The sequence below is a fragment of the Phoenix dactylifera genome, chromosome 8 (assembly GCF_009389715.1).
Source record: "Phoenix dactylifera cultivar Barhee BC4 chromosome 8, palm_55x_up_171113_PBpolish2nd_filt_p, whole genome shotgun sequence".
Classification (NCBI taxonomy): Eukaryota; Viridiplantae; Streptophyta; class Magnoliopsida; order Arecales; family Arecaceae; genus Phoenix; species Phoenix dactylifera.
Window position 1 is genome coordinate 12,211,004 of NC_052399.1, and position 16,386 is coordinate 12,227,389.

Genomic DNA, 16,386 nt, shown 5'->3' on the forward strand with positions numbered 1-16,386 from the left:
TTTATTAAATTGGTTGGGTTGATGTTTAAATCTTTGATCCGTTTAACTTGTTTTGACTCGCTTAATAATTATGTCGGGTCATAACCTGATCTATTTAACCTATTTTAAACATCTTTAATCAATTTAAAACTTCTTTAATATGTTTTATTTAATCCGACCTACCTTTATAAATCTATTTAATTCATTAAAAATCTATATAATCCGTTTAGTCTAACCTGATTTGTTTAATAAATGAATTAGCTGGGATGAGTTTAAGTAATAAATCGAATTTAGATTTAAAATTTTGATTTATTTAATAAATAAATTATATTTGGATTGATAGATTGGATCCGGATTCGATCCGACCTCTACCTCACCCAATCCGATCCGATGTCGTTGGCACCACCAGCCCCGACCTAAAAGTCGATAAAATCCGGGCAGACGGGGGGGCTTTGCAGGCTTTGCTTCTGCCCTCAGCCCCTCACCCTCACCTCTCTTTGCTCGCTGCACGCAGAGCAAAACCTCGCATCTAATCGGGATTTGATGGTGGCTGGTCCGCATCAACAGCCCGAGTAGCGGTTAGTGTCTGACAACCCCTACCTTTCCCACCACGATGCTTGTTTTCGGTTGCCTAGATCTCAAAAATTTGCTTTTTTTTTTTTTTCCGGGGGGTGTGTATAGCTCCTGGATTGTTAACGATATGCTACCCTTCGCCTCAATTTGAATTGAGGAGAGCTTTAGATGCTAATTGCTGGATTACTATGCCATACACGAATTCTTTTCAGTGATCATGGCAGCATGTTCCTGGTGGTGAGTGCTGTAACATCCTTGGAGGTGACTTGCACCTTCATGAGATTCTTGGGTGTAACCTTTTTTGTGATAATATTTCATGATAACTGGCTTTACATTCATTTCATGTCTGTATATCTACAGACAATTGTAAATAAAACACATTCTTCCAACAGTATCTTTGAGTTTCAACGTCCTTGGCAAAAAAACTTACACTTAATTTGGACATACCTAAATAACAGAATTTGTACTTTAATATGGGTCTCATGAAACAGGAGGTTCTTTTCTGAATCATAATGTTCTATTGATTGCTAAGAGCACCATTTTCCTTGTCCATACAAGAAAGGTGTCCCGGAAGTGTGGTTCTGAATGACTACAACCAATCATGCAGCCCCATTTTCATATGCAATGCTAAAATGTATAAATTATTTTTCTGTTTACTGATATGTGGTCTTTCTTCTTCTCTCTTTTAACATTCTGAAAGTCCTCCATCTCTATTACCTTAGCTTATTCTCTTTCCCATCTTTGTCATCTCATGCATTTTTCCTCTTTTCATTCCCTGAGTAAAAGTTTTTCATCTGACTGTCCATTGCTATTGGTAGTCCTTGGCTGTTTTTCTATGACATCATTAAGGAGAACCAAAATACCTCTCTTCTTGGTTTGCCATACTCATTATGGCTTCCGTCTCTGCTCTTCTGCTGCAAAAATCAGTAGGAGTTGGGATCCTACTGTTTCCCTACGCCTTGAACACCCAACACTTATTCTTCTTGAGAAATGCAGAAATAGTGATCACTTCAAACAAATATTGGCACAAATGATGAGGCTCCACCTTGTTACCCAGACTTTTCCCATGAGTAGGCTCCTATACTTCTCTGCAGTTTCTCACCCTTGGCATCTGAATGAGGCTGTTCTCCTCTTTAAGCACTTCACTCCCCATCCGAATCTCTACATTTACAACATTATGATATCAGCTCTATCTTTCTCATCGAGCCAATCTCTCAACCTCTATAAATCTATGCTTTCATCATGTATTTTTCCTGACGAGCACTCCCTTCTCTCCCTCCTTAAGTCATCCAGAAATATTTCAGAGCGAAAGCAGACTCATGGTCATGTCATCATAAATGGCTTCAGTTCACATGTGTATCTACAAAACTCTCTTATGAAGATGTATTTGGAGACTGGAGAAGTGGCTCTTGCTCAACAGGTGTTTCACTGTATGCTCAACCGAGATATTGTTTCATTGAATATCATGATAGCTGGGTATGCCAGAAACGGATATAGCATGGAAGCACTCAAATTGCTCCATGACATGACTGTTTCAGGTATTGAACCTGATCAGTATACCATTGTGGGTCTTCTTTTGTCCTGTGGCCAGCTGAGAGATGCACATTTGGGGAAGTCTGTACATGGGTTGATCGTACGGAGGATGCCTTTTGGTGGCTGGGGCTTAATCTTGAACAATGCTCTTTTAGATATGTATGCAAAATGTGGGGAGATGAAGACTGCTATGAAGGTGTTTGATGGAATTGATGAGAGGGATGACACTTCATGGAACATAATTATTGGAGGATTTGCCAATGCTGGTGAATTAAATATTGCCTACAGGCTTTTTTGTGAAACACCTTTCAGGAACCTGATTTCATGGAATTCTATTCTTGCTGGGTATGCTCGTATGGGGGATTTCAGAACAGCGATGAAACTATGTAGGGAAATGTTTGCATGTAAAATTAGACCTGATAAGATGACTGCCATTGCTTTGATTTCTGCTGCTGCAGAGATGGGAGTTCTGCATAATGGGAAATGCGTACATGGTTGGATTGTAAAGGCACATGGAACTCTGGATGCTTTCCTGGGATCAGCATTGATAGATATGTATTGCAAATGTGGAATTATTGAAAGATCTTATATTGTTTTTGAAATGGTCTATGAAAGAGATGTTACAATATGGACAACTATGATCACAGGTCTTGCACTCCATGGTCATGGAATCAAAGCTTTAGAATTGTTCTGGAAAATGCTGGAAGAAGGTGTAATGCCAAATGCTGTGACCTTAGTTGCTGTTCTTACTGCTTGTAGTCATGCTGGTTTGGTGGACCAGGGGTATAAAATTTTTGAGAGTATGAAACAAAGCTACAATATTGAGCCAGGAGTAGAGCACTATGGGTGTCTGGTTGATCTTCTTGCACGATCAGGGAAGCTGACTGAGGCGATCAATGTGATTAAGGGGATGCCAATGAAACCTACACGGTCTATTTGGGGAGCTATTTTAAGTGCTAGTAAGGTCCATCAAAATATGGAAATTGCAGAGGCTGTTTCTGGGAAGCTGTTAGAGGTGGAGCCCGAGGAAGAAGGTGGCTATATTTTGTTATCTAACACATATGCTGCTTGTGGGAAGTGGAAATATTCTGACAAGATCAGAAAGGCTATGGATAGCAGAGGGGTGAAAAAGATAGCGGGATACAGTAGAGTGATTATTGATGGGGTTCTTAATGAATTTATTTCTTCAGATAAAAGACATCCGAGGTGGGCTGAGATTTATTGCATGTTATGTGATCTGAATAGAGTATTAATGGCAGGTGCAGAAGTTTCATTTCAGTGTCTGCAACAGATGCAAGGCCTAGACATGGAATGAGGTATTTTTTTTCTACATTTATTTATTATTCTTGTTGATATGAATATCTTTCTAATATGATTTCTAGTTTTCTACTGTGCATCAGTTTTGTGAGATTATATTAGCTAGCTAGCATGTTGAACTGCAAGTGTTATTTACATAATCTGCAACTGGCCATTCTTTTTGCTGTGGTTTACAATCTTGGTGTACTGTCTCATTATATTTTAAATTTGGGCCAGCAAGATGCTGTACATTGTTTTAAACATTTCTAGATCAACTACATTCATTTTAGGGAAAGTTTTGTTTTATAAGTTTTATTTATGAGTTTGGAGGCTAGTCAACATTTCCGGACCACCAAAATGGGTTGCAGTATGTGAGATCAAGGCAAATTCTATCTATATATCATGGTTAACAAATAGCCTAGATTACCATAGGTGATGGGCGTAGTTTATCACTCATGTATTGCCCAAGAAACTTAGTACATCAATAAATTATCCTTTTTATCATCTGCTTCCCTGATATTATTAGATTTTGCACTGTTTCCAGCAACTGATTATCATTCTAACTTGCCTCATAGCGTCACCACACTCCATAATGCTTTCAAGATGTAACTGGTGGAATCTATGCCAAACTCTCTCTCTCTCTCTCTCTCTCTCTCTCTCTCTTTCAAGATGTAACTGGTGGAATCTATGCCAAACTCTCTCTCTCTCTCTCTCAGAACTAGGGAAGGAGGAAGCCCAGCCAAGATCAGGGTGAGGGTGGGATATAGTACAGTTAATAACGTATTTTATCGTTTTTTAAGCTGACATGGTAGAGATTTTTTTTTTTGAGGTAAGAAATGATTGACACTGTTGAGCTCTTTTGGTTGTCTTAATTGTTGGAGGCTGAAGCTTGGGTCAAGTATTTTGAGTATAAGATATTTTTATTTTTTTATAATCTAGGATAGTTTTAATGACATATATCACTTAGTTAGCACTTCAACCTGAATTGTTAGGGTTCCTTTTTAATGCAACCTGATTTTTCTGTTGGATAACAATCGATGTAACTCAGTCTCAGATGGTCACCAGCATTTTTTTGAAAATTGCCACCTTGGCTGCCTAGATACCAGCTTAATGTTTTGCATCATATTTTATATATGGAAGATGGGATTAATATGTGAATTAACATGGAATGCTTCCAAGCTTTTAATTCCATTTGACTTATTACATCTTATTTAGTAGGTCATATTTCTTTTTTTTTGGAGGATAATTTGCTTTTTATTGATTTTGGGCTGTCTTGATGTGTGGACACCTGCCTCAATGTGTGCCGCTCTGCTGCCTACATTCTTTTAAAACATTGTATGCACACATGCATATTCATATACGGATATATTTATGTATATGGCAGGGTGTATTGGGCCTATATAACCAAAATAACTGAATCCCTCTTTTATTTCAATAGATTTGAAAGCAAGGGGCTGAATTTGTAATTAGGAGTAGATCAAATACAACAACAAGCTAGGAAAAAATGCTGGATAATGATGACATTTAATGCACTGAGAAATTTAAAAATTATCCCTGATTCTTGAAGTGAATGGAAAATGGATACTTGGTTATTTTCATTGCCCCTTGCAACCTTTTTGATGTAGTTTATTCATAGTTGCCACTGTGGGCCTGTGGGAAACAAATGCAATTAGTATGTGAAATTTGGGATGTTTGTCTGAAAGGATCCTATAGCAGGAAACAGGAAATGTTATGATAAATCTAATAAGAATCATATGAAAATAGATGAGAAGCTGTTGCAGAACTTTAGGAAAGCCACTGAGATGCTAGACTTCAGTTTTGTCAATTGGTTTCTGCTAGTGGATTCAAATAAACTAAAGTTTTTATGGCTATTTATCCATGGAGAATGCAAAATGAATTCTCTTTATATTTAGATGCTCTGAGTTTGTTTTCTATCATGAAACCAAAGGGGCATTTTCTAGAACAGAAGGGAGTATATTTAATTAGTTTATCTACCCTTTTATCCTATCATCCAACACATTTTGTAGTTCCAAGGGAAAATACGTACAGCTCATGTCCCAAATGTCACTCCTAGAAAATTCTAAATTGAGTGGGAATTATTATTTCTGGTAATTGTGTTTTGGTTTTACTTTAATTTCTTTTGTGAAGTCACATTAAATTTTTGGACATTTATTAGTTGGTAGTTGGGTTCTTTTTCTCGTTACTGTTAGCTTTTTGACACATTTTTTTGTGCATCATATGGATTCTTATTGCACTTCACTCAAAAAAAAAAAGAACTTTTATTGCAGGGACTGTAATGCTTTTTCAAGCATGCCCTCCATGTGATTCGTTGAATCTCCTTAGCTTTGAAGTGAACATCCATTTCTTCATGGTAGATTTATGTTATCTAGTACGTCTTGATGATAGGAATCTGATATTATCTTGTAATCTTTATTAATATTATATTTTCTTCTTATCCCTATTAATATTTCACAGAATGACCGCTGTCCTATGACATGCAGTTGGTCAGATCTGAATGAAGGTGATTAATTGTTACAAAAAAGGATTTGATGGCTCTACAAGGTTCTAGTTTTTTCCTTTTTTTTTTTCATTTCAGTAGGTGTTGTAATCCTAGGGTTCAGAAAGGCAGCTTCGACACAAATAGTTTATGGAACTATGGGCAGATTGGCTATAATACCTTGAATAAGAAGTGAGTGAAATAGGAAACTTGATATTGTTCCCTACCATCTGCCTTGCCTTTCTAATTAGACATTTAGAATCTCTTTGCTTAGTTCTCCTCTGGATTCATTAATTATCTTCCATGACTGTGGCCTATGTTGTCAACAAAAGTTACCTAGCATTTAGTGGGAAAATTCTAGGGAAAACAACTGGAAAAATAGTGCCAAATGTCGATATCACATAGTAGTTTCATCATGATTTAGTTGAAGTGTTAAAACAACTATGAAGTGTCCAAGCATGGTTTGGCATATTGGTACATACCACCTCTTAGCGGGCATATTGTACCTATTGGTACTGAACTGAGACTCAGTAAGGGGGGCATACTGAATCTCGGTATACCGAAGCGACCTCCATATTGGGCATACTGACCCTATACCAGCATGCTACAACATGGAGCTCGGTACTGAGACGGTGAATCTTGTGTCCAAGTGTTTGATATGTCAAGAAACTTGATCTTTGAAGCATCCTTGCAATAGGAGCTTCGTCTCTTTTAACATTTCTATGTTTCTAATGAAAGTAAACATCTTAACACTCGGGGGTGAATAAAAAAGTGCATGCTGCCACAGATGACCTGCTGGAGTATATGTATGATGGTCCATACATGCAATACATGGTTGAAGCATATCTTGAGTTTGATTCACCATAAGACGAGTTGAGGAAAGGAAGGGTGGATCAGGGAGACTACTGGTCCTGAAATTTTGGTGTTCTAAATATTGTATCTTATATATGAGTATCAGAATGTGCTACAATCCAAATGTTACCTAGGTACCACCTTACAAAGCATTATTACAATTAATTTTTCGATGATTCCATCCATCTTCATTTTATGCTTTGACCCTTCATTATTATAGCTATGCACTCAGAAACCCATATGGTAAGATGGTATTTAATGTTCTGGTTTTGCTGATTTGAAACCTAAACTGACACTTCTACAAAATATTTTAATATTTCATATACTTCAGTTTTTGGATGGTATTGAGCTTTCTACTCTTCCTGATTTGAAGCCTAAAGTATAATCTTGACACCTTTATTAGTTGCAACTGAGTAACCAATTTTCATTAATATTCACATACTAAAAAGATTCTTGCTTTTGCAGTTCTGTTGGTTTCTTTTACAAGGAAACTGATAGCAAAATAATGCAATTGCTATCAGCTATCAACAAAGATATGCACTTTCATCCCAAACTTGATGTAAGAAAGTAGTTTATAATTAGATATCCAGACACAATCCATCCAAGGTATTATTGGCTTGATCATATCAATCTAGAATCTGCAATTTTCTTTCAACTTTTTTCGTTGCTGGTCCTTGTGATACAAACTACTGGTGTGAATGGTTGACTGAGATCTGTCATCATAGACTACTTTACCAGTGGAGGAACATGCAGGACTGCAGCACGCTAGCTGATAAAAAGTGATCAGGTGTGGCCATTTTTTCAGTATTGCACGTGATTACGATAATTGTTGGATTCTTGTTCTTCGGGTAATTTTTAAGTAGTATAAAAAGGATGGTTATGGTTTATGAATCTAATACACTTCATTATATGACTGTCTTTCCCTGAGATTAACAATCAAATGGAAATGGCCACATGAGAGCCAACACGAAGTTACATAGAAAGTGATAATTTTGCAAGCACAGGAAAACTATACTTTTGTTGAAGAACCTGTTAGAAGATAAAGATTTCCCCTGATAGGGACACTTATTCAAAGGATTACTCATTGTTGCTTACGCCATCATGGCTTCAGGTTCACTGCACTTCTCTGGAGAAGGCAGGTATGCTATTGAACATTTTGAGTTATGATAAGACAGCCTCTTGAAACTATCAATGAATCACCAGTTTCAAGGAGTTTTGCACCTAATGTCTGGGATATGTCTTTCTTCTGTTGTGTTCATCTTATGCTGATGAAGTTTTGTTAGGAAGGTAGCTGAAGTAGGAAGTTTGTTTAGCTGCTACTTCAATCACTGTAGCTGCCATGATCATGATGATGCATAGAATGGTGAGACTAAGAGGGATGTCGATGTCACACATGGTGCAGCTTGTCATTTTCAGCCAAAAGAACATGGAATTTGTTGAGGTACTTGTCGCCAGAGGACCATAGCATAGGCAGCAAAACTTTGATTTAGTAGCTTCTTTCTTCATACGAAACATTTCTTTGGGTATTGGATACCTCAAGAAAATAATATTAGCTGATCAGAGAATAATGAGTTCCATGCTGATTTTACTAACAATATTTTCAAGATTAATAAAAAATTGTTCTTTTCACAATTTTTCCATTGATCAAGAATTAACATCAAGCCTTGCCACTATTATTTGGTGCTAGTTGAATAGAATTCCTTCATAGTTTAACATGGTTTCTGCGAGTTGTAGTCAATCTGACAGCCTTCTTCCCTTTTCATCCAGTTTGAGACAGGTTATGACTGTTAAATAACTCAAATATATCATGAATTATGTCATGTAATTAATTGTAAGATTTATTCATAGGTTATTTGTAGTTTATTCAAAGACTACTAAAGGGCAACCATGTAATGATGCTATTTGATACTATCAATTTTAATGATTATTTTTGCATGATTAAGTAGATGTACATATTCAATTGATTATCCATGTATGATCAACGTCCTATATGATTTTTTTTTAACTTTCCAAGAATCTTAATGTACAGAAATGATCCTTGTTATTTGGTCTCAATGCTGAAGTCATCAATCAGCCTAGGCATTGTATTGTTGTTGACTTGGGAAGCATTAGAAGTACTACAAGAAGGACATGCTCCCAATTAAGTCATTGGTCAGTTAAATTACCTTGGGCACGATTTAGGTCTGCTGCAGTTGGAAACTCAGCTATCACTAGAGATCTGCCTGTGATACAAGTTGAACTTTGAGATTCGTGGTTGACATACAACTAGTTATTTTTCTTATAAATTCAGCCAATATTTTAACCAAGTTCCCCCGCAAAATGTATCAATAAAAATGAATGCCTCATCCATGCATCCGTCATTAGAGAAACCTCTCTTACCATACTAAAATAAATCGAACACTTGCCGCATCAAAGAATAATAGAATTATTTTTCATTTTTTTTCTCTGATAACATACCATTATGTATAAATAAATTTTCTATGTAATATGTGGGAGAATCCTTATTCATATAGAGAATAAAATATTTACAACATCGTAACAGAAACATAAGTTATTAATGTATTTAGTATTGAAGTGAAGTGAAGTAAAACAATGACTTGGGAGCAGCATTCTAAATTATTTAAGAAAATTTTCAGTAATTCCAAGTTCATTGGTACTGTATAGCTCGGAATGGGACTGGGGGCATATGACACAGCCATCACCAAGGACAGACCATATATGCAGCTGATTCCAGTCCATCAATCTGATAGACTCAGTGAGATTGGTGACATCAACATCAGATTTTTCATTCCCAAAACATTAGCCCACACAATCAATGCATACAGATTTAAACCACAGTTTGATATGAGATCGATTGACTCCATATTGGATACACTCTCCTATTGGTGCAATCACATGCATGTTGGAGGATAATTTTTTTAAACTCCATTTACCAAGAATATGAGCAGATTGGAAGAAGGGAGAGAGAGAGGCTTCCAAGATCCTCTCCTGCTGCAACTTCCCTGCCACATCCAGTGATTCTTTCTCAGCAAGACATTTCAACATAAAGAAGTTCACCTCCTCTGTACATAGCAGTCTCTGATGACATTGTTGCTTATTCTATGTCAGTCCTTAAAAATGTTCCATTTTATTGTCAATCAAAAGGAATCAGTTTCATGTTCATTGGACACTAGGATATGGGATTGATTCCCAAGGAGCAGCCAGTCCTGGGTCACTCCATCAAAAAAAATAAATAAAGAAAACTAGTATTGCAAGAGTTATATGACCCACATGATTCAGTTGAAATCATTATTGAATACATAGGAAACTACAAGGATGCCTTCCTCTTACATTTTCTTTGATAATATAAATTCATGCTCATAAAAAATTCAGACATTTTCTTTTGACAAAACAGAAAAAAGAAAGAGAGAAAGAGAGAGATTGAACCAAAGCAAAACCAAAAAGAAGAGAGCAAAATTCCTTAATTTCCTTTATACAGTTGATTAATAGAAATGGTGCCTATGATTTGGAGTAGTGGTTTATTACAAAACATAGAGCAAAACTTTCTTTTTTTCTTTTTCTTCTTTTTGCAGACTTGGTTTTGGGGGTGAGACGAATTGCTTAAGAGCTCCAGCCTTCCATCTGATAAATTTCCAAGAACCTGGAGAACCAAACAAAAATAGAAGCCGACGTGTCCATGACATGTTTTCATCTCTCTGCAATATCTAATGGCAGGTGGGAGTAAGTCATGGGGTTGAACCCAAGCCTCTTGCTTCATCTCCTTTCATTATTCTCATCCTCTTGCATGAGGAGATGAACATCCTACAAGCATATGGAGAGGAGACTACTATAAGTCCACAAAATCTTGAAAGACATACTTTTGAAAGTTCTAAAACAACATTTGAGGTTATACTTACTCCCATGGAACATCTCCAACCAACATCCAATCCCCATCTTTATCTTCGTACGTGATAGCATATTCATACCCATTGCTTTCATTCATCCTTGAAATCTCACCTGGAAAAGGAAAAGGAAAGACCGACAAGAATTAAATAATCTTTTTTTCATGTTTATCTTGGACTTTTTTTTTTTTTCAAGGGAACTGTTTTTCCATTATCTTACTAACCTAGGGAAAAGCATTTGAACATATCCTCCAAGGCCTCTCTGAGCTCCTCGTACCCCTTGTAGACCTTGAGATCAATTTTCCTCAAATAAGGAACTCCATCCATGCTCACCTTCACATACATCCCAGTGGGCTCTGCCTCCATCTTCATTGCTTGGTAGCTATTTTTCCTATATGATTGGATTGGTGGCCACCCAACTATTTGTGCCCTGTCATGTTTAGCCCATAATTTAGTTTCTATGAAATGATCCTTCGATTCATATTCACATCTGATCTAGTCTTAATGCATAACATACTTTGCTGCTGGTTTTTGGTCTCTCTCAACTGATTTGATCTCCGAGGAATTTCTCTTTGATGGGCCCTCATTAGCCTCCAAGATTGCCCGTTTGCTACTCCTAGGGAGTATCGACGGTAGTTTCTCTTGCTCGCCGGTCCCCGGCAGCCCAAGCTTTAGCTCGGTCGCTTTAAGGTTATCGAGATCACTCCCATCGCTTCCTCCACCTTCCATTTTCCTACAAATTCAAGTGCTACTACCTAGGAAAACAGCTTTTGGATCTAAATAAAGTGGTTGATGAATTATGAGTAGAAAGCTGGCCAAGAAGGAAGGAGATTGGCTATGTGCTATAGTGGTGATAATAGTTCACAGAGGGGCTATATAGTTGTTTCATAGTCCTATAGATGAGAAGGAATAATGGAGAGGTGGGACAATCTTAAGGCACTCTCTCTCAAATTCTCAATGCATGGAAATGGGGTAGGGGACAGCTAGGCCGGTGGGGGAGTTACTTTAAGAGGAATGCCGAACCAATCCGAGGCAGGCCGGCCGTCGGTTTACCGCCGTGGGTTTCGATTAGAGGGAAGAGATTCCTTGGAGGACAATTCACAAGGCTGTGCCCATTGGATGAGGGGGAGAGAAGGGACAGTCCATGTGGGTGGGCCCCTACCCCATGGGCCATGTGACTGGACAAGGCAACCCATCTTTACGGATTTATTGAGCGGCTGCGAGGTCGCACATGGTGTGTTTCTTCCTTAGGATTGCCTAATGATGATGGATAGTTATTAAATGCTACTTGCATCGATATTCTCATGTGAATTTCAAAATCCTTTACTGAAATGATATAAGAGTGGTTACAATTTTGTCCAAGTCTTATATAATAAAAAATATTATTTAAGATTTCTTTATTATTGGGCCGATTTAGGGTGGTCAACAAAGTTAGAGTAACTCAAGGGTAAAAGTGGATCGGATAATATCTGTTTGAATCTAGTTTCATATTCAAAACTATTCAAATATGAATAAAATTTGAGCATCCGACTAATATTCATATCTGTTAAAGAAAAATGGATATGGATATAGATAGACAACTATCTAATTTATTTTCGAATATCCGATTCTATTTGTAACCCTATTTAATTTTTAAATTTTTTTCATGTATATCCTCCTAAATATACGAAATTGTACGAATACCTTCATAAAATTACTATTTGCATGTATATATATATATATTTTTGCGCATATGTACTCATACCATCTAGCTTGAAAATGCTTAATTGATAAATGAGCTAGGCTACTGAGTTAGATCTCGAAATCTCTCTCGAGCTTCACCTGTATAAGCTTGATATATGAGAGGACAGGGTTAATGAATAGAAAGAGCCAATGGTTAATTAGTTTTGGGGTGTACACACCATTTGAGAAGCTAGCTTGTTTTTTCCTCTAACTTAATGGAAGCTCTCATAGGCACATCTGGCATTTATGACTGAGTAAGGTTAGCATGATGAACATTATTAGCATGGTTCATTATGGGGAAATGCAAGTGCGCCTTCCACGAACCAGCACAGGCACAACGAAGATCCTCGCCGCCACCCTCTGCTATCTGGCCCTATGGCTCATACTATTTCAATATTTAATTTATATTAAAAAAACTATTTAGGTACTGATATATTTTTTTCTCAAAAATCTATTTGGAAGATTGAATTTTAATTACCTTAGTGAAAAGTACATATTTAATTTCAAAGCCTTAAGAGTCCTTGGACACTACCAAAATTTTCGAACAAGAATCTGTGAATAGCTCAAGTTTGATAAATAATTAAATGAGTTGGCTCGATTATAAAATAATCTAAGCTTAAGTTAAGTCAAACTTCCTCGAGCTTTGCTTTGTTTACTTCCCTAGTCAATAGGATCATACGACATGTCCTGTTACCTAAGCATGATTGGCTGGTAAAAGCTTCCACCATCAAGTTGTGACCAACCAGCAGGCTGGATATGCTTGAAATCTTTTATGTGATATTATTTCCCACATGGGAAAGAGCTTGTTAGCTGAGTAGAAAATGTAGAGGAAGAGTGAAGTAGATCAGGTTGAATGGAGAATAGCATGCTGATTTTGAATGATTTTGTTAAATAAATTTCAACCAAAAGGAAGAATAAATGAAAAACAAGAGTAAAGAAAAGAAATATATCAACCAAAAGAAGAATCAACGGAAAACAAGACTAAATAAAAACAAGAGTAAAGAAATAAAATATATCAAACAAGAGAAGAATAAATGAAAACAAGAATAAAGTCATAAGTATAATGACATAGCATATGAATTACTATGGAAATAAGAGAAGCAAGCAAGTAAACATAAAATCTCTAAAAATGACAATTTAAAATTTTCTTTTAAAAGTTCTATATGCACGTCAAAAAGGAGAATTACTTAAAATAAATTCAATCAAGTATAAAAGTGAATATAAAATCACTTTCAAAAGATAGTACCCTTGTTTAAACTACTCTCTAGATTTTGTAAATATAAACTCAGATGTTATTCTTTCTTATACTACTATTTGAATTTTGCAAGTCTACACTCAATTCTAAAAGATGTTATCATTGTTTACACTATTCTCTTTTGGAACTCCAAGATTTTATCATCATAAAAGGAGAGATTGTTAACCCTAAAGGGTTGATTTTGATAATGCAAAATAATTGAGTAAAAGGATCACTAATCTATTGCCTTGAGTATGCTTTGATTGATTTTAGAAAGCCAAAAAGAAAGCCTTCAATAACTCTTTAATAAAGATTATTTATCTGAAGTTCCGCACTAAGAAATACAACTCCAAAAAAGCCTTAAAGCAGTCGTTGGAAGCTTACATGCAAATACATTTCATTCTGAGTTATCTCAAGAATCGACTCTCAGTTTGCAATGAGTTGACCCTAGCACATTTTCACGAGTCGACTCTAACAGATCGTGAGTCAACCTTAGACAGTCTTGAAGATAGACAGAAAGCTGTAGAATTCATCGTATTAGCGAGTGGACCCATAAAGAACACGGGCCAACTTCAGTCTAACATGAGTCGACCCGAAAAACGAGCAAGTTGACCCTTGAATGGCCATAGAAAAAAGACAGAGGACTGAAAATTTCATCACATTGGCGAGTCGACACATAAGAAACACGAGCCGACTCTAGTCAAATAAGAGTCGACCCCAAAACGGCCACAGTAGAAAGACAGAATGCAGTAAAACTTAGTTCGTTGAAGAGTCGACCACTAAAAATATCGAGTCGATCCCTGAAAATATCGAGTCGACCCTTGTCACCAAATGAGTCAACCCCTGAACTGATAGAGCCGACTCAACAGTGATTGTAGAAGAAAGACAGAGCCAGCAAAAATAACAGCAAGTTCGAGTTGACTCTTGGAGATCACCAGTCGATCTCTCTACGCCCGACAATAATAACAACTAGTTTTTTTGTAAATCAGAATGGCTGTTTTCATCTCACAATAGTTCTTTTAATCTGTCTAACAACCAGGAGAGTGTTTCAACCACTTCCAAGTGGTATAAATGCATGGGAACACAAAACAAAAACAAAATAAGGAGGGAAAAAAGAAATCAACAAAAACAACAATAAGAAAGAAAAAACAAAGGAGAAGAACTTCAAAGAGAAAAATACTCTAGAGCATTACTGAGAGCTGAAAGATCATATGCTCTTCAATTGAGAGTCGGTGAAGTATATTCAAGATCAGTCAAAACCAACCGACTGAGTCAAGCTCTATTTATAACTTTGTATTTATTATTTAGGAGCTATACTTTATTAAGTTTACACACTACTTTGTATATTATATTGTGATAAGTTTCGGGACTGAAACCTGAGAAAAGGTCCATCCAAATCGTGAATTGGATTGTGTAGGTTCGATGCTAGTTTTGGTTGATTACTTGTGAAAATCAATTGGGTTGATTGTGAGTCCGAGTAAAATAATTGGGCTGTAATTCTGAAAAAAATATAGTGAAAATTCTCAAGAAGGGTATCTTGGAGAGTGGATGTAGCTGCAGAGTTAGCACCGAATTACTATAAATTTTGTGTTTGTGTTGCTTGATTTGTTTGTATTAATTTTTTATATATTTGCCTATTAGTTAATTGCTGTAATTAATTTTCACTTATCAAGTTATTATTTTGCTGCATTATATTTAAGTTTTCAAAAAGCCCAATTCACCCCCTCTTGGTTGCTGTTGCCCAGTAGATACAACCCAAGAGGGGGGGTGAATTGGGTCTTTTAAAACTTTTAAACTACTTCTAGTACTTTTTGATTAATTATGCTAAGTTATATATATATATGCGCAGTGAAAGTTAAACTTAGCAACAGTTTGATGTATAGAATGTGACTTGATTAAATATGCTTGCAACTAAAGGATGTCCAGATAAGAGTTAAGCAAGCAGTTTATCTAAGTAAGTGAGTGTGTTAGTTAGACAATAAGCAGAAGCATTACAAACACAACAAACATATAGTGGTTCGGTGCACCCCAGCACCTACATCCACTCCCCAAGACTTCTTGGGAATTTCACTATAATCCTACAGATTACAGCCGGTTGTTTTACAAGCTCACAACTCAACTTGTTGTTTTACGAGCGCACAATGAACTCGGTCGGTTTTTCCAGGCTCACCGACTAGAACCAACCCCGATTGTTTTTCCGGGCTCACAATCAAACCCTTACACGTTGGTTTTACCCTCGGCTCACCAACAAACCTAAACCTCTTGATTCAATCCCTTGATTGAATCAAGTTACAAGATATTAAAACGAAGAATAAAAACAAATCAAAGCTTCTTAAACAAGCAGATATGACAATATAAACAAATAGAGTAAAGAGAAGCCCTCAAACGAGTTTTGAAGATGGAGGAGCTCGGCTTCTTCTTTACTTGATCCTCCTCTGATTTGGCATGAAGTAGAGGATCCCCGAGGCAGCACACGGATGGAGAGGAAGCTTTCGGATTCACTTGGATGCTCTTCTTCTCTCTATTTCGTTTTGGATGGCCCTTTTGTGCTTGTGGGAGATTTCCTTTGTAATCTCTTTGAGAACTCTTTCCTAGATGATCTCTCCCACTTCCATGAGTTCTCCCCTAGCTCTCTTCTTGTTTTTATAGCTTTAGATGGCGTGGAAACAAGAATATAGCCGTTAGAGACAAGAAAAAGAGCCGTTGGACACAGTCTGCACTTTCTGACAATATTACCGTTGGGATCGGAGTCGACTCGCGTGATCAGGAGTCGACTCGCCTGTTGCAGGAGTCGGCTCGTGCTTTACTGGAGACGACTC

The 16,386-nt window shown here is 36.8% G+C and overlaps 2 protein-coding genes across 7 annotated transcripts; one reads left to right on the plus strand and one right to left on the minus strand.

Moving 5' to 3' along the window:
• Nucleotides 1-375: 375 nt before the first annotated feature.
• Nucleotides 376-10,383, plus strand: LOC103720509 (pentatricopeptide repeat-containing protein At3g04750, mitochondrial). Of its 6 annotated transcripts, none has more exons than XR_005512791.1 (5): nt 377-3,401; nt 7,196-7,289; nt 7,386-7,517; nt 7,729-7,869; nt 8,760-10,383. XR_005512791.1 is itself a non-coding variant. In XM_026809765.2 (2 exons), exon 1 carries the CDS (start codon nt 1,304-1,306, stop codon nt 3,398-3,400), a length of 2,097 nt encoding a protein of 698 aa, XP_026665566.2. In that variant the 5' UTR covers nt 376-1,303; the 3' UTR covers nt 3,401; nt 7,729-8,668. The 6 variants fall into 6 exon arrangements, 2 of the variants coding, with proteins under 2 accessions (XP_026665566.2, XP_038984876.1); XR_005512790.1 differs by having other exon boundaries at nt 7,729-8,171; nt 8,760-9,165; XR_005512789.1 differs by lacking the exon at nt 8,760-10,383 and having other exon boundaries at nt 377-557; nt 661-3,401; nt 7,729-8,668.
• LOC103720508 (auxin-induced protein 22D-like) lies at nt 10,155-11,539 on the minus strand. The gene is made up of 4 exons (XM_008810231.4): nt 11,129-11,539; nt 10,836-11,041; nt 10,627-10,726; nt 10,155-10,531 (listed from the first exon to the last, which is right to left on the minus strand). Exons 1-4 carry the CDS (start codon nt 11,338-11,340, stop codon nt 10,456-10,458), a joined length of 594 nt encoding a protein of 197 aa, XP_008808453.2. The 5' UTR covers nt 11,341-11,539; the 3' UTR covers nt 10,155-10,455.
• Nucleotides 11,540-16,386: the final 4,847 nt, after the last annotated feature.

Bases quoted from the DNA above. Each gene is read 5' to 3' on its own strand.
- LOC103720509 (XM_026809765.2), top strand. From the start codon at position 1,304: ATGCATTTTTCCTCTTTTCATTCCCTGAGTAAAAGTTTTTCATCTGAC.
- LOC103720508 (XM_008810231.4), bottom strand. From the start codon at position 11,340: ATGGAAGGTGGAGGAAGCGATGGGAGTGATCTCGATAACCTTAAAGCG. The intron at 10,727-10,835 runs GTTAGTAAGATA...TTCCTTTTCCAG, and splicing joins GTTCAAATGCTTTTCCCTAG to GTGAGATTTCAAGGATGAAT. The intron at 10,532-10,626 runs GTAAGTATAACC...ATATGCTTGTAG, and splicing joins GTTGGAGATGTTCCATGGGA to GATGTTCATCTCCTCATGCA.